General features: G+C 53.3%; 7 protein-coding genes across 7 annotated transcripts, besides 5 other annotated features; 4 read left to right on the top strand and 3 right to left on the bottom strand.

Annotated features, from left to right (window-relative positions):
- Nucleotides 1-709: 709 nt before the first annotated feature.
- EKO05_0006070 (Phosphoenolpyruvate carboxykinase (ATP)) lies at nt 710-2,791 on the top strand (the record flags this gene model as incomplete). The annotated part of the gene is made up of 5 exons (XM_038939870.1): nt 710-756; nt 833-908; nt 962-1,162; nt 1,404-1,742; nt 1,787-2,791. 5 exons carry the CDS (start codon nt 710-712, stop codon nt 2,789-2,791), a joined length of 1,668 nt encoding a protein of 555 aa, XP_038799077.1.
- Nucleotides 2,792-4,873: 2,082 nt separating this feature from the next.
- On the top strand, nt 4,874-5,669 carry EKO05_0006069 (uncharacterized protein; the record flags this gene model as incomplete). Its single annotated transcript, XM_038939776.1, has 2 exons — nt 4,874-5,456; nt 5,509-5,669. 2 exons carry the CDS (start codon nt 4,874-4,876, stop codon nt 5,667-5,669), a joined length of 744 nt encoding a protein of 247 aa, XP_038799076.1.
- Nucleotides 5,670-7,333: 1,664 nt separating this feature from the next.
- Nucleotides 7,334-7,376: a tandem repeat.
- A 1,508-nt stretch (nt 7,377-8,884) lies between these two features.
- Nucleotides 8,885-9,007: a dispersed repeat.
- A 266-nt stretch (nt 9,008-9,273) lies between these two features.
- EKO05_0006068 (Ketol-acid reductoisomerase (NADP(+))) lies at nt 9,274-10,670 on the bottom strand (the record flags this gene model as incomplete). Its single annotated transcript, XM_038939651.1, has 4 exons — nt 9,274-9,966; nt 10,018-10,293; nt 10,382-10,413; nt 10,469-10,670. 4 exons carry the CDS (start codon nt 10,668-10,670, stop codon nt 9,274-9,276), a joined length of 1,203 nt encoding a protein of 400 aa, XP_038799074.1.
- Nucleotides 10,671-11,298: 628 nt separating this feature from the next.
- Nucleotides 11,299-11,323: a tandem repeat.
- Nucleotides 11,324-11,745: 422 nt separating this feature from the next.
- EKO05_0006067 (NEDD8-conjugating protein ubc12) lies at nt 11,746-12,427 on the bottom strand (the record flags this gene model as incomplete). The annotated part of the gene is made up of 3 exons (XM_038939879.1): nt 11,746-12,188; nt 12,260-12,347; nt 12,407-12,427. 3 exons carry the CDS (start codon nt 12,425-12,427, stop codon nt 11,746-11,748), a joined length of 552 nt encoding a protein of 183 aa, XP_038799073.1.
- Nucleotides 12,428-13,075: 648 nt separating this feature from the next.
- On the top strand, nt 13,076-13,906 carry EKO05_0006066 (2,5-diamino-6-(ribosylamino)-4(3H)-pyrimidinone 5'-phosphate reductase; the record flags this gene model as incomplete). Its single annotated transcript, XM_038945913.1, has 1 exon — nt 13,076-13,906. One exon carries the CDS (start codon nt 13,076-13,078, stop codon nt 13,904-13,906), a length of 831 nt encoding a protein of 276 aa, XP_038799072.1.
- A 15-nt stretch (nt 13,907-13,921) lies between these two features.
- EKO05_0006065 (uncharacterized protein) lies at nt 13,922-14,983 on the bottom strand (the record flags this gene model as incomplete). Its single annotated transcript, XM_038945912.1, has 1 exon — nt 13,922-14,983. One exon carries the CDS (start codon nt 14,981-14,983, stop codon nt 13,922-13,924), a length of 1,062 nt encoding a protein of 353 aa, XP_038799071.1.
- Nucleotides 14,984-16,904: 1,921 nt separating this feature from the next.
- EKO05_0006064 (Chitin synthase) lies at nt 16,905-19,938 on the top strand (the record flags this gene model as incomplete). Its single annotated transcript, XM_038939720.1, has 6 exons — nt 16,905-16,949; nt 17,048-17,537; nt 17,616-17,977; nt 18,027-18,327; nt 18,377-19,746; nt 19,801-19,938. The coding sequence occupies 6 exons, from the start codon at nt 16,905-16,907 to the stop codon at nt 19,936-19,938; spliced, it is 2,706 nt and encodes a 901-aa protein (XP_038799070.1).
- Nucleotides 16,951-17,005: a tandem repeat.
- Nucleotides 17,543-17,575: a tandem repeat.
- Nucleotides 19,939-21,451: the final 1,513 nt, after the last annotated feature.

Raw genomic sequence — 21,451 nt, 5'->3', positions numbered from 1 at the left:
CGCGCATTGCTGGTCATTTGTGGGTGCACCCAATGAAAGCATGACGCACTGACCCCCCTCCCGAAGTGGCGTAGTCCCCCGTTTCCGGCAGCAGACGGTCGGTTTTTATGTGACGCAAGGCTTGTTGTGGGGTAGAACCGTCTGGGGGCGGCCAGACGCGCCCAAGGCTCCTGACAGCCTGAGCCAATGCGGTACCTGTGGTTGTCATGCATGCAGGCTGGGGAGTGCTTGGCTGCGAAGGGCTGCGGGGAGGACAAGTTGCACTGTACAGAGAGTACAATGCTACCTACGACCGCGTGCGTGCATGTCAAGACACCGTCTCTGAGACATGTACAGGCGCACAGCTGCGTGGGCTGCTTGCTGCAGCAGCCGTGCTCCTATAGGCCTTTGCCGGTCGCTTGTTCCGAGTCTTTTGCGCCCTCGTGCACCTCTCCGCGTTATTTTCGTCAGCTGGGAGCCGGACGCTACGAGTGCGCGGGCCTCTACCCAATCAGCACGCACTGGCCCAGCTGCCTCCCGGTCCCCATCCAGACTGAGGGTGAGCGACGTCGTCAGTGTGGAATATTGTCGCGCTATTAAAGAAGCCCCAGACCCCGTGGTTGGGAGATCAAGCCCAGCTTTCTTGACCCAAGACTTTGCCCGTCACCAAGTGTCACTCCAGCTGCGATCACATTTCCATTCTTCCTCTGTACCCGCATTCGCATTCACAATGGTTCCTCAAGTCAACAAGACGAATCTCCACCCTTCTGGCATTACGTGAGTGACCCGAGCCTCTGACCTCAGCTCCCTTGGCCGAGGTAGGAGTCAGCACGGCTAACAAACATCTCTCCAGGCCAAAGAAGGAGCACACCGAGATTGAGGAGGAGCTCCACGACAAGGCTCACATTGACTACGACCGTGTAGCCATTGTATGTTGCTGTCTCCCGCAACAAGCTCTAATCTCAAGCTGACCACCGCGCAGATTGCCAACCCGTCAGTCGCTGCACTCTACGAAGATGCTCTTGTGTACGAGACTGGCTCTGCCATCACATCGTCTGGCGCACTCTCCGCCTACTCTGGCGAGAAGACCGGCCGTTCGCCCTCGGACAAGCGCATCGTCGAGGAAGACTCGTCGAAAGACAACGTCTGGTGGGGCCCCGTCAACAAGCCGATGAAGCCCGACGTAAGTGTTCAATCTTCTGCTTGTCCTTGCCGAGTTCTTTCGTAATACGCCGCAAAATGGCTCGTGAAATTTGGCAGCAAACGTCATGCACACTAAGGCACATAGCCGATTGGCGCGATCAATCCAGATCCCTGCACGTGTTGGCGCTAGTGCTCGGTTCCCCCGCATTTCCTCATGCAGGACGCTTCAGCCCAGCGCTCGCATAAACAATCATCACGTGCGCATTGCTAACAACACACAGGTCTGGCGCATCAACCGTGAGCGTGCCATTGACTACCTCAACACTCGCAAGCGCATCTACGTCGTGGACGGTTTCGCAGGATGGGACGAGCGCTACAGGATACGCGTCCGCGTTGTTTGCGCCCGCGCCTACCACGCTCTCTTCATGCGCAACATGTTGATCCGCCCATCGAGGGAGGAGCTTGAGCACTTCCACCCCGACTATGTCATCTACAACGGTGGTGCCTTCCCTGCCAACAGGTTCACCAGCGGTATGACCTCGGCCACATCCGTTGCCATCAACTTCGCCGAGAAGGAGATGGTCATCCTCGGTACCGAGTATGCTGGAGAAATGAAGAAGGTATGCAGTTCTCATGTTGTTTAAGAGCGATGCTAACTGCTCAGGGAATCTTCACTGTCCTCTTCTACGAAATGCCCGTCAAGCACAACGTCCTCACACTTCACTCGTCTGCCAACGAGGGCAAGAACGGCGATGTTACCGTCTTCTTCGGTCTGTCCGGTACTGGCAAGACCACCCTGTCTGCTGACCCCAAGCGTGCACTCATCGGTGACGACGAGCACTGCTGGTCCGACACTGGTATCTTCAACATTGAGGGCGGTTGCTACGCCAAGACCATTGGTCTCTCCGCCGAGAAGGAGCCCGATATTTTCAACGCCATCAAGTTCGGCTCCATCCTCGAGAACGTTGTCTTCGACCCCGTCACCCGTATTGTTGACTACGACGACGACACTCTGACTGAGAACACCCGCTGCGCCTACCCCATCGAGTACATCGAGAACACCAAGATCCCCTGCAAGTCCGACAGCCACCCCAAGAACATCATCCTCCTCACCTGCGACGCCCGCGGTGTCCTCCCTCCCATCTCCAAGCTCAACCCCGAGCAGACCATGTACCACTTCATCTCCGGTTACACCTCCAAGATGGCCGGAACCGAGCAGGGTGTCACCGAGCCCCAGGCCACCTTCTCCTCCTGCTTCGCCCAGCCCTTCCTCGCTCTCCACCCTATGCGTTACGCCAAGATGCTCGCCGAGAAGATCAAAGAGCACGGTGCCAACGCATGGCTCCTCAACACCGGCTGGGTCGGTGCTGGCGCCACCACAGGAGGAAAGCGCTGCCCGCTCAAGTACACCCGCGCGATCCTCGACGCCATCCACTCGGGCGAGCTCGCAAACGTCGAGTACGAGACCTACGAGACCTTCAACCTGTCCGTGCCCAAGACCTGCCCCAACGTCCCTGACGAGCTGCTCAACCCTGCCAAGAGCTGGAACGGCTCGGCCGATTTCAAGGGCGAGGTCGAGAAGCTGGGCACACTGTTCGTGGAGAACTTCAAGAAGTACGAAGATGGCTCAAGCAGTGAAGTAAAGGCGGCAGGCCCAGCTGTGGCGTAAACGGCTTTCTTTTCTTAATTTCTCTTGCTTATCTTTTCAGACTGGGCCATGACAACGCGGTCGGCTTCAGCTCGACGTCAGCGAAACACTTCTTTCTTTTCCTTCTTTGTCTGGTTGCAGGTATACTTATATCGGCTGATGGAAAGAGATTTTTCTTCTAGATTTCTTTTCACTGATGTGCATGAACGATTGGCATGCCCTACCTATGTTACTGATCAAACCCGGCGAGTATGCTTTTCTTCTTCAGCTCAGCGCAGCATACGGGAGTTGGTTTGATTTTCTTTGAGCAGGCGCAGCGCAGAGGAAATCTTGCGCAACACAGTTAGGGAAAGAAATATAATTGAGTTTGAATCTGTTCATGGTTGCTAGTTGTTGAGACGAATGACATTACATTGGAGATGCTCTAGTTTACCTAAGACGACTGCAGATGCAGAAAAAGAAATATCAGGAAGATCTCAGGCCGACATAGGAACAGTTGTCGTTCATAACTGCTACACATCATCCCTGCTGAAAATATGCTATGTCGCTATCGCACTGTTTGTTAGGGAAAAACCCATCGGTTGAGCGTGGTGTTGATGCATCTCCCAAATAAGTTTCTTCCTAGTACTAGCGAATTTGTGTACCATTGAATATGGACACCAAGCATCAGCTTGCATTGAAGCAGCTCGTCGTGTTGTGCCGGAGGTAAGTGAGGATGCTTTGAAGAGCTTTTATCGCTGGTTGTAAGGCATTAATATATGGACGTATGGTCTTCTCGACACGACAGATGAGATTTGCTAGCCGTGGTAGATTGTCGCCAAACACTAAGAACGAGCTAATTAATGTGCAGAACCTACATTTAGATGAGGCTGCAATTTGGAGCGTGTAGATGGTTGTGGCAACAGCCTAGCAGCCGCTTCAAGAGCCGATTGATCAGCCTGAGTAATGACTTGCTCGCGAGGTGAGAGTGGCCCCGTTGACGCCACGCTAGCTGACTTCTTGGAGGACTTCGAATGAGCGCGAGCAAGAAGCTTTTGAGCTATCTCTAGTTGTTTGACAGGAAAAGCTTCGGGAAGCACCAGCTCGCGCACATGTGAACAATAGCTTGCCTTGAGAAGAACAGCCGAAATACGGTGCCAGCCACCGTCCTTGTCGCGATACATTCCAAACATGATTTTGTCCAGGCCTACGTAGGCGCGGGACACGTTGTCGAGTCGTTCAAACGGATCCTCGTCCATGCTACAACAGAGTTTGTTAAAGCAGGTCTACATGTATGCTGTTGCAGCCCCAAGCACTAGATAGCCTGAGAGTAGAGGCGTTTTCGTGCAGGTCGAGATGTTTCCTTTTTCTCACATTTTATAGGTTGGGTAAATTGCTCCCACCTCACGGTCGAACACCAAAACGACGTCAGCGGCCTTCCTCTTCGATGTTAGCATCTTCTTTTGATGATTTAAGGTGTCAATATGCCTGCTGAAAGATGCTATTTTTTCTCCTTATTTTTACGAATACCTCTGCCTGGACTCGGAGTTCGAGTTCTCAGCTTTCTACACAGCATACGGAGAAGAAGAGGTAGTTCAAAATCGAAGAACTAATATTTACTATTTGCTGGGCTTTCCAAAATTGTGTTGTCATCGGTGCTGTCGGTCTCGTAGCGTTTTGCTGCCCCCCACATGTATGCATTCTGGGGTAACAGCCACGCTAAACAGAAGCCCAGAATATCATTCCCTGTCCACGTACCCTCAAGGGTCATCGTTGCTATCTAATCGTACAAGCCCTTGGCCTGTATGCTGACGTTGCCTAATATACTTGGTACGCTAGCATGGCTAAGTTGCGATCTTCGCCCCCTGATGTTTCGTTTCAATGAGCAAGGTTCCACTTCCCGTAATGCTTGTCCTGCGCCGAGATGAGCTTGTTCCGTTATTTTTCCGCACGTTATCCTCATAAACACTTGCGAACTTCCGAAACTGGTCTCCGACTTCCTATTGCACTTCTCACACTCGTTTGTATCTTTCGTTATGCTGCTGTGCAGTCCTCCTTCTTTTCACACCAACCCTTGTCGTTCAATAAATCACAACCACATCAACTACCAAGATTCTCTACGCGATGTCTCGTACCACCATTCTTGCCGCCCTCACCTTCGGCCTCAGCGCCGTTACCTTAGCCGCCGACCCCTACCCAAACTATGAGTACGGCAACATGTTCTACCTAGGCCCAACCACAAACGGCCAATACATCACCAAAGCCACCTACTCGCTCAGCGTCCCAGCCCCTCCAACCGACTACCTAACCACCAAGGAGGATCAACGCTGGCTTGCCCTCTGGATCGGCCTGCAAAACAACCCCAACGCTGGCGACGTCCTAAACATGGACTTTGTCCAACCCCTTGTAAACTGGGGCCCCAACAACGAAGTCTGGGGCTGCCCAGCAGATAACAAGCACTGGTGCGCCACCGCTAGCACGTACACGCCGACGGGGCAAATCGGGGAGGACTACGTCCCAATCCCATCTAACACATCGCTCGACTTCGTCGTCGAGATTAACTCCAGCACGGGCATGATCGACCAGAGCATCAGCATGGGCGGGAGCGTCATCTCCAAAGCGAGCAACGCAAAGGGCATGAAGCCCGCGGTTTTCTACTCCGGTACTGAATGTTATGCTGATGGCTGCGGTACGCTGGATGCACACAGTAGGTTTTGTTTCGCGTGTGGGGAGTTGGATGCTGGTACTAATGTGTGTAGGCTGGGACAACATCACGCTTGTTCTTAATGAGGCGGATGCTGGGCTCGATAAGACGTTGGCGCTGACGGGCGCTACTTCTTCGGGTATGAAGAGTGTGGATGGGGGGAAGACTTGGACTGTTGAGAAGATTGTTATTGAGAAGCAGAATCTGACCGAGTAGGTGGGTGGTAAGAGCGGGGAGGTAGGAAGGTAGAGGATGATCAGCTGATCTTTCTGTGTATCACTTTCTTGGGGTACATGGTAACCCGCAAGTCGGGCACTCTTTTCAGCAATTCTCGCATTGCTCGATGACACTGTCTATGTATCTTTGGCTACCGATCGTAGTGATGGATACACTACCACGTATGACACGTGTGTAGATAAATTCCGTTGAACCCTTTCCACTATGATCCAACCTCCCAACCAATTTCAAACTCCAGATTTATCAATCCGCTCCAGAGAACTCTTGGACTGCACTCTGCAAACCCTTACATCACTCCGTTACCTGTGCCCTCATGGGTTAGAGGACTTGTAATCCGATAGAGCTGAAAGCTTACCTTTCAAAGACTCTCATACCCCTTGTTCCTCATCTCTTTTATGTGTACATTGCATCGATAGCCACTACTTGTTGGCTACCTACTCACCAAACTCTAGTATTCACGACTAAATTTGCTGTGATTGGGTAATAGCAAAGGAAAGACAGGAGCTAGCAACTTGTATGTAGTGACACCGAAGTTACATCTCAGCTTTGCCTGTGCATCTCGCGATAGAACTTCCTCAGGATTCTGTGGTTGGGAACCAAATTCTGCTAAGAACGTCAACTCTTTTCACTATGCCGTACCCAGTGTATGCGAAGTTAATCCTTCACTCCTTGATCCCTACCATGCAGACAATGGCTCCTTCACCTCGACCTCACTCCACTTCGCATCTAAGAAAAGTACCTCAACGAAAGCACCTCCTCAATACTCTTCAGCCTCCCATTATCTATCCATAATCACCACTTCCTCTCCAAACCCAAGCCCTACCAGAAAAAACCACCACCCTACCATGTTAACGCTCCCCAGCGCAAGCCAACTCCTCCCGCACTCAACACGACATACACCTGACTTCCTCCACAGCCAACCAGCACCCTACAAACCCTCACCGCCGAGATCAAAACTAAAGAGTGCGAACTTACTCACCTCCGCAAAGCCGACCGAACCACGTACAAGTCATACATGCGCGCGCGAACCAAGCTTGCGACGAAAGAGCACCATGATTTGCAGGACGAAGGAACGAAGAAGTGGTTTTGCCTGCTGCAGAAGTGTGCGAGTGAGATAGAAAAGCTGGCTGTAAGTAGATGACTTACTCCAGCCTCTGAAATGCAGTTGGCATTGGAGGTGGAGGATGGATTGAGACTGACGTCTCTAGGTGAGCCTTGAAGATGGAGAGATGGTTTTGGTGGGGTTGAAGAGGAGGAGGGCGGAGCTTGTGAGGAGGGATCGGGATGGGTTTGAGGCGGAGGTGTTGGGTGGGTGAGGGTTTGCTTGGGTGCTTTGGATTGGATTGGGATGTGAATGGATACTAAACTCGCGGTGATTTCTATGGTTGTTCGAGCTTGTCCTTCTCGAGATTATGAGTACACATGTGACACACGGTGCAGTACGCAAAACCTGCCTCTACATTATCAGCTTGAGTAGCTGACTCTTTAGGCTTGAAGATTAACCTTTATTCCTTGGGTGGGCCTGGGGATAACGCACAGTATTGTTGAGTTGCCGTGACTCAGTTGGTGCGTCATATTTGGTGAGTGAAGGTGAAGGTGAGTCGCAGTGACGGCGGCTGGAAGCTTCCGCCACTTACCCAAAACTCGCGCATCGATATCGCTCATCGCTATCTCGCCCCTCCCTCCAATCTCACACTCTTATTTCTCCCCTCCAACCCCACAAAAATTGCAACAAGGCGCCATGGAAGCACACCAGGCCAGAAGATCGGCCCACGCGTTCATCTACAAAGGTCAAGCAAACTGGACCGAAGCTTCGGTGACAAAGACTGACGAACTGCAGCCGTGGGTATGCGAGAAAAGCCGACAGCAGTCGCTATCTTCTCTTTCAACCAAAGAATCTAGGAGGCAAAAGAACACCTCATTCGTAAGCTGAAGGAAGACACCGAATTCATGGAAGCCGTCAACACTGACGACATTGTGGACGCCGTCATGTCGAGGAAGCATCCGAGGGAGCACATGTATGACGACTTCTTGGAAAAAGCTCGATGGTTTTGAAGAAGCTGAGGTAAGGGCGCTATGCAGTTGTTATGAGTATGGTGTTTGCTAACTGGCATAGTGTGAGTATTTCGGCGTCTCCATGAGACTTGCTAGGATGTATGTAGAGCGATTTCGCCTTATTAGGGACCTCATGGAAGAAACCGAAGAAACCAGAGTTGCACTAAAACAAGCCGATGCCGATGACGGCAGTGTGTTCTGGTATGATGACTAAGAAGATGACGAGGACGATGGCGAGGCAGATGACAAGGCCAAGGGGGGATTGGAGGCCGAGGATGAGCATGACGAGCACGACGAGCTCGATGGGCACGACAAGCAGCGAGCGGAAAATCTATGGCACAATTGGGACTGCCACATGATGGAGTATTTGAAGGACAAAGATCAGAGCAAGCTTGCAAAGGTTCTGGAAGACTTGCCATTCTAAACAAAGCTTCAGAATAACTACTGTTGCAAAGACCAACAGCACACATCAGCAACAATCCACGCCCGCTCAGAGCTAATTGCGAGCACGTCGAGATCACGAATCCACAAAGCTTGGTCAGACGTTTCCAAATGTCAGCAAACGATGCGCCTACAAGAAGAAGGAACGATACCAGAGAACAGCAAACAACGCAACGCGCAACCATCCACTCACCCCACTGAACCATCGCGAAGAAAAAAAAAACGTTCCACTATAACTGAAGCTTACAGTCGCTCGTACGCAGTTCAATCATAAGCTCTGTATTCGCTCCATACCAGCAGCCAGATGATTGAGAACCTCTATTCCCTTCTGTAGCAAACCGGTATCAACCCCTTCATCTCCCGCTCAACCTTTCATATCAATTTTAATACTTACTTGCTGTGCCTTCTCTCGCCTATCTATTCCTATGAGTTATCCCCAGCCCTTAAACAATACAACACACGTAGATACTTTAGAGGGCAACATCTATTGGAACAACTCGCACACAATACCTATATATCCACACTATCCGATTCTTCATTATAACCTAACAGTATAAGTTTAGGGAAAATACGATTTTTTTTTTTTAAAAAAATATTATTCTACTAGGTAGCATAGAGAAAGTACAATAACGCATTCTCGTCCTCAAAATGCTAGAGCTGTCTGATTAGGTCGTTCATAGTAGGTAGTATGAGGCCAACGTGTGGCAACGTCTACCTCTTATCTGGTATTGGCAGCAAGTAATACTGTTTGGGCCGAAGGCTCACTACTGGTACCTGGTTGAGCATGGATACCTTTTTGGCTTGTAGGGCTCGGTGGGCAGGCTGGGTCCTGACAGGTAGACTTGATCTTTCTTGTAGTGCATGTTGAATCACTGCACCCAAGCTTCACGCATGCAAGAGCAAAGACAATTGTGGTTGTCAAGAAAGTAAGGTATCATTTAGCTTTTCCACTGTATTCCTTTCCGTTCCGCACTGTAGACCAAGAACCCTGCGCCGAAGAAGAAGCGCGGACAAAGCGCAATCCAGAATCCGATAACAAGACAGTATATCTACACACCATCACGCCGTTACACTACCCAAGAAATGTTTACTTGTTCTCAGGGCGCAGACCGCGGACAGCCTTTCCGGCGCGCCAGATCTCAAGGTCGTCAATCTCCTTGAGCTCGGCAGCGTACTTCTCGCGGTAGTCGGGCTGGGAGTTGTACTCGAGCGACCTCTTGGTCTCGGTACCGTCAGCGACAGATGTGTAGAGGTCGTTGAAGACGGGCTTCAGCGCATCCTTGAAGCGTTTCTGCCAGTCGAGAGCACCACGGCGGGCAGTTGTGGAGCAGGCGTTGTACATGTAGTCCATGCCGTAGTTGCCGATCAAGGGGTACAGCGACTGGGTAGCCTCCTCGACGGTCTCGTTGAAAGCCTCGGAGGGAGAGTGACCGCGCTCGCGGAGAACCTCGTACTGGGCGAGGAACATGCCGTGGATTCCGCCCATCAGGCAACCACGCTCACCGTACAGGTCGGAGTAGACCTCCTTCTCGAAGGTGGTCTTGTAGAGGTAGCCGGAGCCGACGGCAACACCGAGGGCGATGGCCTTCTCCTCGGCCTTGCCGGTAACGTCCTGGTAGACGGCGATGGAGGAGTTGATACCGCGGCCCTCACGGAAGAGAGTGCGGACAGTGCGGCCGGAGCCCTTGGGGGCGACGAGGATGACGTCAATGTCGGTGGGGACTTCGACCTTGGTGAGGTCCTTGAAGACAGGGGAGAAGCCGTGGGAGAAGTAGAGGGTCTGCGCCAGTCAGCATGCAATGGTCAGCTCAACGAGGTGTATGGGTCTTACCTTGCCAGCAAGCTGGGGCTTGATCTGGGGCCATGTCTCGGACTGGGCGGCGTCGGAGAGCAGGTTCATGACAATGGTGGACTTGCCAATGGCCTCGTCAATGTCGAACAGGTTCTTGCCGGGGACCCAGCCATCCTGCTCGGCCTCCTTCCACGAGGCACCGTTCTTTCGTACACCGACGATGACGTTCAGGCCGTTGTCACGGAGGTTGAGACCCTGGCCGTGACCCTGGGAGCCGTAGCCGATGAGGGCAAGGGTGTCGTTCTTGAAGTACTCCTACTTGGCTGTTAGCTCATGATGCCATTGAAGTCGAGTTCGATGCATCGAGACCGAAATCGATGCCATTGAGGCACGGGTCACTCACGAGAAGCTTCTCCTTGGGCCAGTCGGCGCGCTCTATTTGTTTTCGTCAGCGCCCATTCCAGTACACGTCAATGGCATGAAAACCTACCGTAGACGGTCTCCTTGGTGCCAGCGAAGTCGATGGTCTTGATGCCACGGGTCTGCTGGAACCGGGTGGAGACAGCAGCCTTGGGGGCAGCTGTGCGGGAAGCAGCGCTGATGGCCGAGACAAAGGTGCGCTTCTGGGCAGGAGCGGCAGCCAATTGCCTGGCGGCGTTGCGGAGAGCACGGGGAGCTTGTCTTGAGGCCATTGTGGATGTGCGAAGAGTGTGTGAGGGGGATCTTGATGGGAGACGACTGGGGGATTATCGAGTCTTTATGGGAGACGTCTGGCTGTGTGGAGTCGATTTTTTGTCCAAGCTCCAGCCGACACCGGGCCTGGAGCTGGACAGTCGGAGATGCAGATTCCTCCCCGACACCAATCAGATCGCCGTTTGCCCCAGAAAACCGGGGCCCCCCATCACAGTCACACATGCCTGCGCCTGCGCATGAGCGATACTTGAGTGTCAGAACGCGTGCGGGCTGATTGGAGCCTTCTTCACCACCTCTTCATGGACTTCCTCTGAGGCTCAAACCGAGGCCACACTCTGAACGACGTCAGGCATCCACACACGATCGACAAACCGCCAGAAATTTTCCCCAGTTGCGTCATAAAGCACGGACATGCTCATATTGGGATGGCTGGAACGTTATGGCGGCACGAAAAAGACCACTTTGATGTTGTGAAAAGTGTCAGTCACTCGTGCCAGAAGCACCAAGCTGATGGAGATGGCACGTTGGAAGCTGCTGGGCGTTGTTTTGGTAGACACGATGCGTCGTGGTGGACGAGTGAAATACATTCTTTCGTGGTGACGATACGACAAGACATGATGTTAATTACAATCAATCAATCAATCAATCAATCGATACGACAAGACAAGACAAGACAAGATGTATGCATCGGCCACCTCCGAACATGCTTGAATGGTATCTGATCACCGCTGCTACTGCCATCGTGATGCCCAGTTTCAAGGCACGTATGGTAAACCACGCCACGTCTTTCGTGTTACACGAGCGCAAGGGGCGTGAATTGCGCTATCATTCGATCTATTGTCGCAAAGCAACCTGTACACAAACGCCGCGCTCGAAATGACGTCGGCCTTCAGATGCTCGCTCTAACGCAAGGGTGTGCAGTATCCATCCATGTCCATCCTTCCTTCCTATTTCGCATGTCAGCGCTTGTGTAAGCATGCCAACGCCATGACTGCTGAGCATGATGCAGAGCCGCGAATGGCTCTCATGCTCGTGAGTGTCTGTTTTGTGTCGGTCGACGTGTCGACCGCACACTCACTTCAGCACTCGATCGAATGTCTGTCCCCGTACTGTCCCTCCGCCCAGACTACTCCTGACGTTCCTCTTGAACCCTTCCCTGTTCACCTTCAAGTCCTCCGCCGCCTCCTTGTTGAGAGGATCACTCGCGTTCGGCTCGAGGAACAGGAACTGCAGTCCAACGACCACCGCGTTCAAGTTCAGCACCGGCTTCCAGTCCTCCCTTAGAATGTTGAGACACACGTTGCCCTCGAGGTCGATGTTTGGGTGGTAGATCTTCTGCGTGCACTTTACTTTCGGCGGATCGTGCGGGAAGTTCTGGTTGATCGCAAAGCTGAAGTTGAAGCGCCCGCCTTTGTACATGCCCTCGTCGGGATCGATGGTGAGTGTGAAGTTGAGAATGTCGTCGGGGTTGGCAAAGTGCGTCTTCATGGTTGTGCCGAGGGACAGCTCTTCGAGATCTGCGTGACATGAGTATTCGCCTGAGGGTGCCCAGAGGCGGAGGGGTAGAAAGGGAAAAGGCTGGAAGTACCTTTCTGTGCGCGCAGCTGAGCGGGTGTGACCTTCTTCTTCTTACTTGTCGCTGCAGCCGCGGCATCGTCCTCCGCCTGCTTCTTCTTCTGTGCAGCTGTCAGTGGTCTGTGTTTGACCGCTCACAGCGCGAGACAGGCTGGCGTACCATGGACCATATTTTCATCATCTTGGCGGTGTTGTGTCGAGACGACGCTCTAAGCTGGGGGTTATGTTCGAGCTCGCGTGTGGGAGGAGGGCGATTGCGCAAGTCGCGTTGGGCGCAGTGAGTCGGGTAGTGGGGCAAATGGCGGGCAAGCGGCGTGGTGAAGCTCGAGTTGTTGGAGCTCAGCAGAGGCTACCGTGATATGTTGGACGAATACAATCACCCAAGAAGGAGTCGGTAAAGTAGGAATTTTACGACCAAGTATGCAAAGCCAAGCTGAACACGCCACCTGCGATACAAAGGTAGTTCTCGCTGTTGGAGGCGTGCCACCATGCTTGACGTGGCCGAACGCCGAAGTTTAGGCGTCAACGCCACTTGATGCCTGCTTTGTCGACTGCGCAATGCAAAACCCGTGGTAGTTCTCGATTGTAACCAGGAGAAGACAGTCGAGGTTTAGAAACAAAAGGTCCATTCCACATGGTTTGTGGTGAGTTTGTAGTGCTGACTGCAGGCAGCAACTTCTGTGCACATCTTGTACACAACTCCATCACGCCGCGCCACTAGTGACTTTCAGATGAGCGATAGCATCAGCCCTGCGCAAAGTCTACATTGGGGAAATCCAGTCAACCAAAAAAAAAAAAAAACTCGGTCTCAGTCCACCAAACGTCCGTCATGGCGGCCCCGGCGCGAGATGCTCTCCAATTTCCTCAAGCTTCACGGAACCACATCGACAACTACCTACCAAGATCCGACCCAGGCAATCCGAGCCATCCATCCACCAAACCCCACGTCACCTTGACATTTGCAACATCCCTAGACAGCCAGCTCTCTCTCGCGCCCGGCGTCCAAACAGCACTATCAGGTCCAGAGTCCAAAGCCATGACACACTATCTGCGCTCAAAACACGACGCCATCCTCATAGGCGTAGGGACTGCTGAAGCAGATAATCCATCGCTGAACTGCCGCATCCAAGGTGTCGGTGGATATGGTGGTGAGGGTCTACAGGGCCAGCCTAGGCCCGTTGTCATTGATCCGAACGGACGCTGGCAGTTCACTGCCGACAGTAAAGTCCTGAAGCTTGCGAGGGAAGGGAAGGGTAGGGCGCCTATTATATTCACACAAATTCCCATCGATACGAAGAGGAGAGAGCTGCTGGAAAGTGTGGGAGGGCAGGTAAAAGTAGTGGATCCATGGAGCTTGACAGAGGGGCGCATATCGTGGGAGTACGTGTTGGATGTGCTCAAGCATGAACACATCAGGAGCGTGATGATTGAGGGCGGTGGAGCTGTCATCAACAATCTACTGGCTCCGCAAAATTTCGGCCTGGTTGATTCGGTCATCGTCACGATCGCGCCGATCTGGCTGGGTAAAGGAGGTGTGCAAGTCTGCCCTGATGAGCGAGTCGAGAAGGGAGCAAGACTTCCCGTTGCAAGGTTGAAGGATGTAAAGTGGGTGCCACTAGGAGACGATGTTGTGCTGTGTGGACTACCAGGACAAGTCTAGGAGCTATCGCTGCAGCTAGTAACGAAGAGGCGGTGGTCCAGAGATAGTCTTCACTTCTCTCTTCGGCATCTTCGCCCAGGGCAGATCTTCCGAAGCTTCGCCAATCAGCAAAGTTTTAACACTCTCTTCAAGTCCATCTGTGAGATCCTTCACTTGCTGCTCGTTCCATCCACGTTGTTTCCTCTTCCTACTGAGCACTTCCTCTGTCCCCAACGGGTCCTGCGTCCAGGGAGCGTACCCAAATTTCTCTTCTCCTTGCAGCGTGCTCTCAATCTCCGCGCTCGACATGACTGGATCGATGCCTTGGATCTGTATGCGATCTCTAGGCCAGTGAATGGCAGGCGCATGCAGTTCCAGGAACCGTTTCGATTTGAACGCATGTGTGATGATGCGAATGTTCTTTGGGTATTGACCAATCGTTCGGCGGAACAATAAGATGCTAAACAGCAGGTTCTGGAGGGAGTCGGTGGCGTCTTCTTCGAGCAGTATTCGCCCTTTGCTATACAGCTGGTGAGCACGACCGCCACCAATGTGCCCCTGGCAAAGCTCTTGAGCTAGCGCTGCATGGTAGTAAGAGCGAGCCTCGCTTAGGGATGTGAGGCTTTGCTTGGTAGCGCCACCACTGAAGATTAGTATTGTGCTGTCCTGGTTCCATGGGACATCTTCCTTCCAGGTGGCATTGGCTCCGGTAGTCATGATGTCAAGGCCGGCTTGAATGTGCGTTAGAAACGTCTCGTGCTCGCCCGGCTTGCCCGACGTTTGATCATAACTCTGGAAAGGTGCTAGATACCAATTGCTCTCGTCGTGAGGGTTGTGAGTGGGGAAGTCAGGCGCTTCGACGTCGGGATGGAAGATGGCATGACAACAGACGATTACGAGATTTTCGATGCCTTGGTTGTACTTTGATCCAGAAGCTTCAATTTGATCTGGATGTTCGAAATATGGATTGTCTCGTATTGTGGCCTCGTTGTGATACGCGGCTGCAGCGTCTCCAGAAGGTTTGCTGGCGAGTGTAGGGCCATGTTCCGTATTCGCTTTCGATTTGGGCAAGGCGGTCAACACTGCAGCTGAAGACATTTACGAGATTTTGCAACAAGTGATGGCAGTATGCGAAAGCTTGAATTGGAACTCGGGCTGTGCTGGGCGCTGTGGTGAGACTGACGAGCTTGGCTGAGCGTAGTCGGCAGGTACTAGCTCTCGAGACAGGTGACGGCTGTGTCGGCATGCAGGGGGGTTGCTCGTGGTATCAGTCGAATTACAGGAAACAATGTGCTATTTGCTGATGGTATTGCCTGTGGTATCAGTCGAATTACAGGAAGCAATGTGCTGTTTGTTGGTGATATTGCCTGTGATTTTTCAAGGTCATTGGTTGTTTGTTGAGGCTGATGACGCAGTGGCAGATGCGATCTGGCGGTCCCCGCCATGGCAGCATTACAAGCACTGCCATGTACAAGCAAAGCTCTCGCAACAAGCCATCGCTTATTCATTATCTCGCATCCACCGAGAGTCTCGTGTGAATTAGAACGCAATCAGGGCGGCGTACCAACGTGCTAGAGGCTTTCTGTGCTTCACGAAAACGCCGAAGGATCTGCTGCTACCCGTACGCTGTGGGAGGCAGAGATCTATGTCCCGCCTTGCCGAGTCAGGGGAGAGGCAGCTTGCGCCTGCCGTCTACTCTGACTTCTTCCAGAAGCACTTTCCCAGCCAGGAATTCTAACTTTGTGCTGGTAGACAGAGGGTCTCATCGCGGCTAAGCGGGTGGCCCAACGGCGAGTTAGATCCAGGGACCTGCCGGACCCACCACATCGAAAAGGAGAGCTTAATTTCTGGGTGGTCCGTGCAACGCGCTGCTGGAATACGGCGGTGGGAAGTGGGATTTGAAGCCAACGCAGCAGCGCGGCGGGGTCCATCACAGCTAGGACCGAGGCCATGATTGACCGCCGAAGGTGCGATGCAGATGCACAGCGAGACTGCAGGTGTGCAGGTGTACAAGTCCACGAAGCAGAGCAGCTTCCCACGGGCTTGAGGGGATGTGCAGCGGGGATGTCACCGGTCGTTGGCAACTTGGCAGTGTGTTTGCTGACGTTGACAGGGCGACGCCTAGCTTGATGGAGCACGATGGGGCGCGCAATGGCCAAGTCAACCAGGTCGCTCGCCGGTGCATGCATGTAGTATGCACTATGTGCAGTGCAGTGCATCAGAGTGCAAAGTGCATCCAAGCGCAGCAAAGCATCATTCTATCAACCTGGCGCCGGCGGCAGTGAGCCTCTCCAGGTGGCGGACGCAGGCCAACGCCGCCGGGCACAGCGAGCGAGGGTTGTCTCCTGTGGTGGCAGTGAGGCTGAGCAGTGAGTGGCGGCGGTGGAAGAAGGCAGGCGTGTCTCTAATAATAGAGGCCGCAGCGGACGTGCTAGCGCAGCGGCCTTGTCGTGACGGTCGTGATGGTTGTGACGGTCGTAATGGTTGTGACGGTCGTAATGGTTGTGACGGTCGTAATGGTTGTGACGGTCGTGATCATTGATGGTTGTGACGGTCGTGGTGGTCGTGATGGTCGTGTGTACGTCCACCAGCCGTACAACGGTTCACGAGGGTCTACAGGCTCTGGTGGCCCTGCTTGTGCGGGTGGAGGCAATCAGAATCACTGCTGCTTCCAGCGGGCGTCTACAGGGCCCGGCGGTACTGCAGGCTCGCATTCTGATGAAGGACTGGCCCACCCGCATTGTAAAACAAGACACTGCCATTCCTCGACTCGTTTCACGGGGGCGCGGGCTAGCGCCAGTGGCTAGGCCCAAACGGTGCGAGGCGCTGTCGCTCACGTCGAGCTGAGGAGAATTGCAAGCTGTGCGAGACAATCCTGCCCTTTATCACCCCAGCTCCCAGCGGTGCGCGGTTTCCTTCGTTTTCCATTTCCATCTGCCCTCATCAGCACAACGCCAGACAGTCCGCTGGACCCTCGCCCTACCTCGTCTCGTGCTAGCCCCTTCGACCGCTGCACGTCATGGCGTACAACGCGCAAAACTACGGGGACGCCCACAACAACGAAGTGCGTGTCTGCCTGCCCGCCGGCCCGCCTGCATGCTGCTCTTCGCGGCCTGCATGGCGGCGGATGGAGATGGCGGCGAATGCTAACGCAGCACGCAGTACACGCCCGGCAGGCACGATGAGGACGAGGTCGGTCGCTCTCTCCTGCACGAGAACGCGGCAGGCACCCAGCAAGACCCCTTCTACGGCCACCCGGAGAACCGCCCACACTCGACCTACAGCCTGACCGAGACATATGCCACCGACCGCCCGACACAGTACCCCAGCGAGGCCCACGGCGGCTCTGACGTCTACTCGGCCACCGGTGGCTACGAGCCTGCCGCCGACTTTGGCGCTGCCCAACGGGTCTCCTCGCCCTACCAGAGGAGCGAGACCAGCTCGACCGAGGCCTGGCGACAGCGCCAGCAGCCAGGCGGTGCCGTTGCTGCTGCCGGTGGCCTCAAGCGCGGCATGACGCGCAAGGTCAAGCTTGTGCAGGGCTCCGTCCTCAGCGCCGACTATCCCGTCCCCTCTGCCATCCAGAACGCCATCCAGGCAAAGTACCGCAACGACCTCGAGAGTGGCAGTGAGGAGTTTACACACATGCGCTGTACGTGATGGTGATGGTGATGATGATGATGATGACGAAACCCGCGTCTTCCAGAGGTGCAACGCTGACAGCTGCCAGACACGGCCGCGACATGTGACCCCAACGACTTCACCCTGAAGAACGGCTACAATCTGCGCCCGGCCATGTACAACCGCCACACCGAGCTGCTCATCGCTGTTACGTACTACAACGAAGACAAGGTGCTCACGGCTCGTACACTCCACGGTGTTATGCAGAACATCCGCGACATCGTCAACCTGAAGAAGTCCGAGTTCTGGAACAAAGGAGGTCCAGCCTGGCAGAAGATCGTCGTCTGCTTGGTCTTCGACGGTATCGACCCTTGCGACAAGGGCACACTCGATCTGCTCGCTACCATCGGTATCTACCAGGACGGTGTCATGAAGAAGGACATTGACGGAAACGAGACCGTTGCGCACATCGTAAGTCGCCAACACAGCGTGTGATGAAGCCACTTCTGACACGGAACAGTTCGAGTACACCACTCAGCTGTCCGTTACGCCCAACCAGCAGCTGATCCGTCCTCACGACGACAGCGCCAGCACGCTTCCTCCCGTCCAGATGATATTCTGCTTGAAGCAGAAGAACACCAAGAAGATCAACTCCCACAGATGGCTCTTCACCGCCATTGGCCGCATCCTCAACCCCGAAGTCTGCATCCTGCTCGATGCCGGTACCAAGCCTGGTCCCAAGTCCCTGCTCGCTCTCTGGGAGGCTTTCTACAACGACAAGGACCTGGGCGGTGCTTGTGGTGAAATCCACGCCATGTTGGGTAAGCTCTACCCGCCCCCACTCTTCTTCTCAATCTAACCTCCTGTCAGGCAAGGGCTGGAAGAACCTGCTCAACCCGCTCGTTGCGTCCCAGAACTTCGAGTACAAGATCAGTAACATTCTCGACAAGCCGCTGGAATCGTCTTTCGGATACGTCTCGGTTTTGCCCGGTGCTTTCTCCGCCTACCGTTATCGCGCGATCATGGGCAGACCCCTGGAGCAATATTTCCACGGTGATCACACGCTAGCCAAGATTCTTGGCAAGAAAGGTATCGAGGGCATGAACATTTTCAAGAAGAACATGTTCTTGGCCGAAGATCGTATTCTCTGCTTCGAATTGGTCGCCAAGGCTGGCTCCAAGTGGCATCTTACCTACGTAAAGGCCTCCAAGGGTGAAACCGATGTGCCCGAAGGGGTTGCCGAATTCATCGGTCAGCGTCGTCGTTGGCTCAACGGTTCCTTTGCTGCCGGTATCTACTCGCTTCTTCACTTCGGCCGCATGTACAAGTCCGGCCACAACATCCTCCGCATGTTTTTCCTCCACTTTCAAATGCTCTACACCACCTGTAACACCATCCTCACTTGGTTCTCCATGGCTTCCTTCTGGCTTACTACCGCCGTCATCATGGACCTTGTAGGCACACCTACCGAGAACAAGAAGGCATGGCCTTTCGGAAACAAAGTCACCCCCATCTTCAACACCATCGTCCAATACGTCTACCTGGCTTTCCTCGGTCTTCAGTTCATTCTCGCCTTTGGTAACCGTCCCAAGGGTTCCGTCTGGTCCTACCTGCTCTCGTTCGGTGTGTTTGCCTTGATCCAGTTCTATGTCGTCATCTTGTCCCTGTACCTCGTTGTCCAAGCGTTCACGAACCCAACATCGCAGAAGCTCGACACTTCTTCGCCATCTGCATTTGCCGAATCCTTCTTCGCGTCGGATGGTGTCGGTATCATTATTATTGCGCTTGCGTCTACGTTCGGTCTCTACTACGTTGCGTCGTTCCTGTACATGGACCCGTGGCACATGTTTACCTCGTTCCCCCAGTACCTGCTCATCATGTCGTCGTACATCAACATTCTCAATGTTTACGCCTTCTCCAACTGGCACGATGTTTCTTGGGGTACAAAGGGTTCCGACAAGGCTGAGGCTCTGCCCTCTGCGAAAACAGAAAAGGGCGACGATGGAAAAACTACGGTCATTGAAGAACCGGATTTGCCCCAAGCCGACATTGACTCTCAGTTCGAGGCTACCGTCAAGCGTGCTTTGGCTCCTTACGTTCCTCCTGTTGAGAGCAACGAGAAGACCCTTGAGGATTCTTACAAGGCTTTCCGTACCCATTTGTGTACTCTCTGGATTGGGTCCAACGTTCTGCTTGCCGTCGTTGTTACCCAGGACAGCTTTGACCGTTTCGGTTTCTCGGTAGGTCTCTCAATACTATGCGCTTGCTGTATTAATAATGCTAACACTGTCTAGTCGTCCGCCACCACCCGAACTGCCCACTTCTTCCAGGCCCTTCTTTGGGCAACTGCCGGTCTGGCTATAGTTCGCTTCCTGGGATGTTTGTGGTTCCTTGGACGCACTGGTATCTTCTTCTGCGTGCGACGTCGCTAGAAACAGGAAAAACAGCCATTTACGATCACCCTACGCCACACCTGTTACACTTCAGCCAATCGCTTTACTAAGCTACCTGTTCGATTCCCCTAATCCGTTTTCGATCCTGCGTTCTGGCGTTCCGGCTGTCTTACGACGCCAGCGGACTGCTGCGCAGTCTTTGGCTTTTACAGTAAAACCATCTGCAAAACACGTTGGATGGGTCACGAGCATCCCCTTGTATCACCCATGTCATATAGCATTACTCTCTCGGGTTACCTGATGGCGACTTGTCTGAGCAGATAACTAGACGCTATCCCTTTTGACCTTGTACTTTGAGCATCTAGAATGGATACTACAACTTTTCAAATCAAACGCTGACCCTACTTTCTTTCTGAACTTGCTTTATAGTTGATAATACACCAGCGGGATCAAGTAAGACTATATCATCGATCAGCATTCACACTATTGTTGGCGACAATTGCTTCTGGTCGATCGAACATGACCACTTCAACCCAAACAGGCTTCGTAGGTACTCGCTCTTCCCCGCAGAACTTTGTGCATTCTTCCCAGGAAAACGCCGGCAGGATCTAGATCTGAAACAACGGGGCCGGCGTTTGGTGTAATGCGTCAATGCGCCCTGATTAGCTTGCTTCTGCTGTCGTTGCTTGTTTATTAGAAGTTGGGACAACGTCGTGCACCGTGGGGTTGTATGTATGTATGTATGTAAAGTCGGGAACGAGGTGAGGAAGGATATGGCTGACTGGGCGAGAATCAGGGGCTGGGTCGGCGAGATGAGTTGATGTTTTAGTTTTCTTTTTTTCTTTTCTTTTTTTTCTCTCCAAATCGTGTGGTCGGTGGACTGTGTAGGTTTTATTTATCTTCTTCTTTTCGTGGTGCCTCGGAGGGGTCTTCTGTCGCGGGACGGCTTGTAGTATATGTAGCCGGGGCTGGATGCGTGGTTGTTTTAGATGGCGGATCGGTGTCGTGGTCGAAGTTGGAGTGTCGTCTTTTTGTTGGCTTGGATTGGAGGACTCATGTGGCTCGCATTGGGTGAGCGTTGGGTGTTGCGTGCACATTCGCTGGGTCGTGCTTGTAGCTAGCGCGGAGGGTGTTTGTGGCATGGTTTTAAAGGGAGTGGAAGGTGGTGGTGGGTTCTTGGCTTGGGTATGCCTTCGACGTACTGAATCAATCAGTCGGTTCACCAAGGATGCTGGGCTAGTTATGGCGTTTTGAGTTGCGGGCTGGTGGGGCGTGGGTTGTTAGCTCTCTTGATCTGTTGCGCAGTTATAGTGAGGTCGGATCGGTGTTTAAGAGTCAGCTAAAGCGCGAATTCGTAATTTTTGAGATTGTTCAGTGTTGAAAGTAAGCAGAGGGTAGTGAATCCACGCAGCCGAGGGGTTCGATGGGCGGTTGCAAGCGTAGATTAGACCGATGCAGCGTAGGCATGTAGGACAGAAGTGTAACGATAGTGTAAAGACACTATGTCTCGGCACGGCCGTTTTCGAACATTATATTCAGGTCCAGGTAGCGG

The sequence above is a fragment of the Ascochyta rabiei genome, chromosome 9 (genome assembly GCF_004011695.2).
Source record: "Ascochyta rabiei chromosome 9, complete sequence".
NCBI classification, from domain to species: domain Eukaryota; kingdom Fungi; phylum Ascomycota; class Dothideomycetes; order Pleosporales; family Didymellaceae; genus Ascochyta; species Ascochyta rabiei.
The sequence above is the reverse complement of the archived record's forward strand: the minus strand, read 5'-3'. Positions and strand labels throughout refer to the sequence as shown.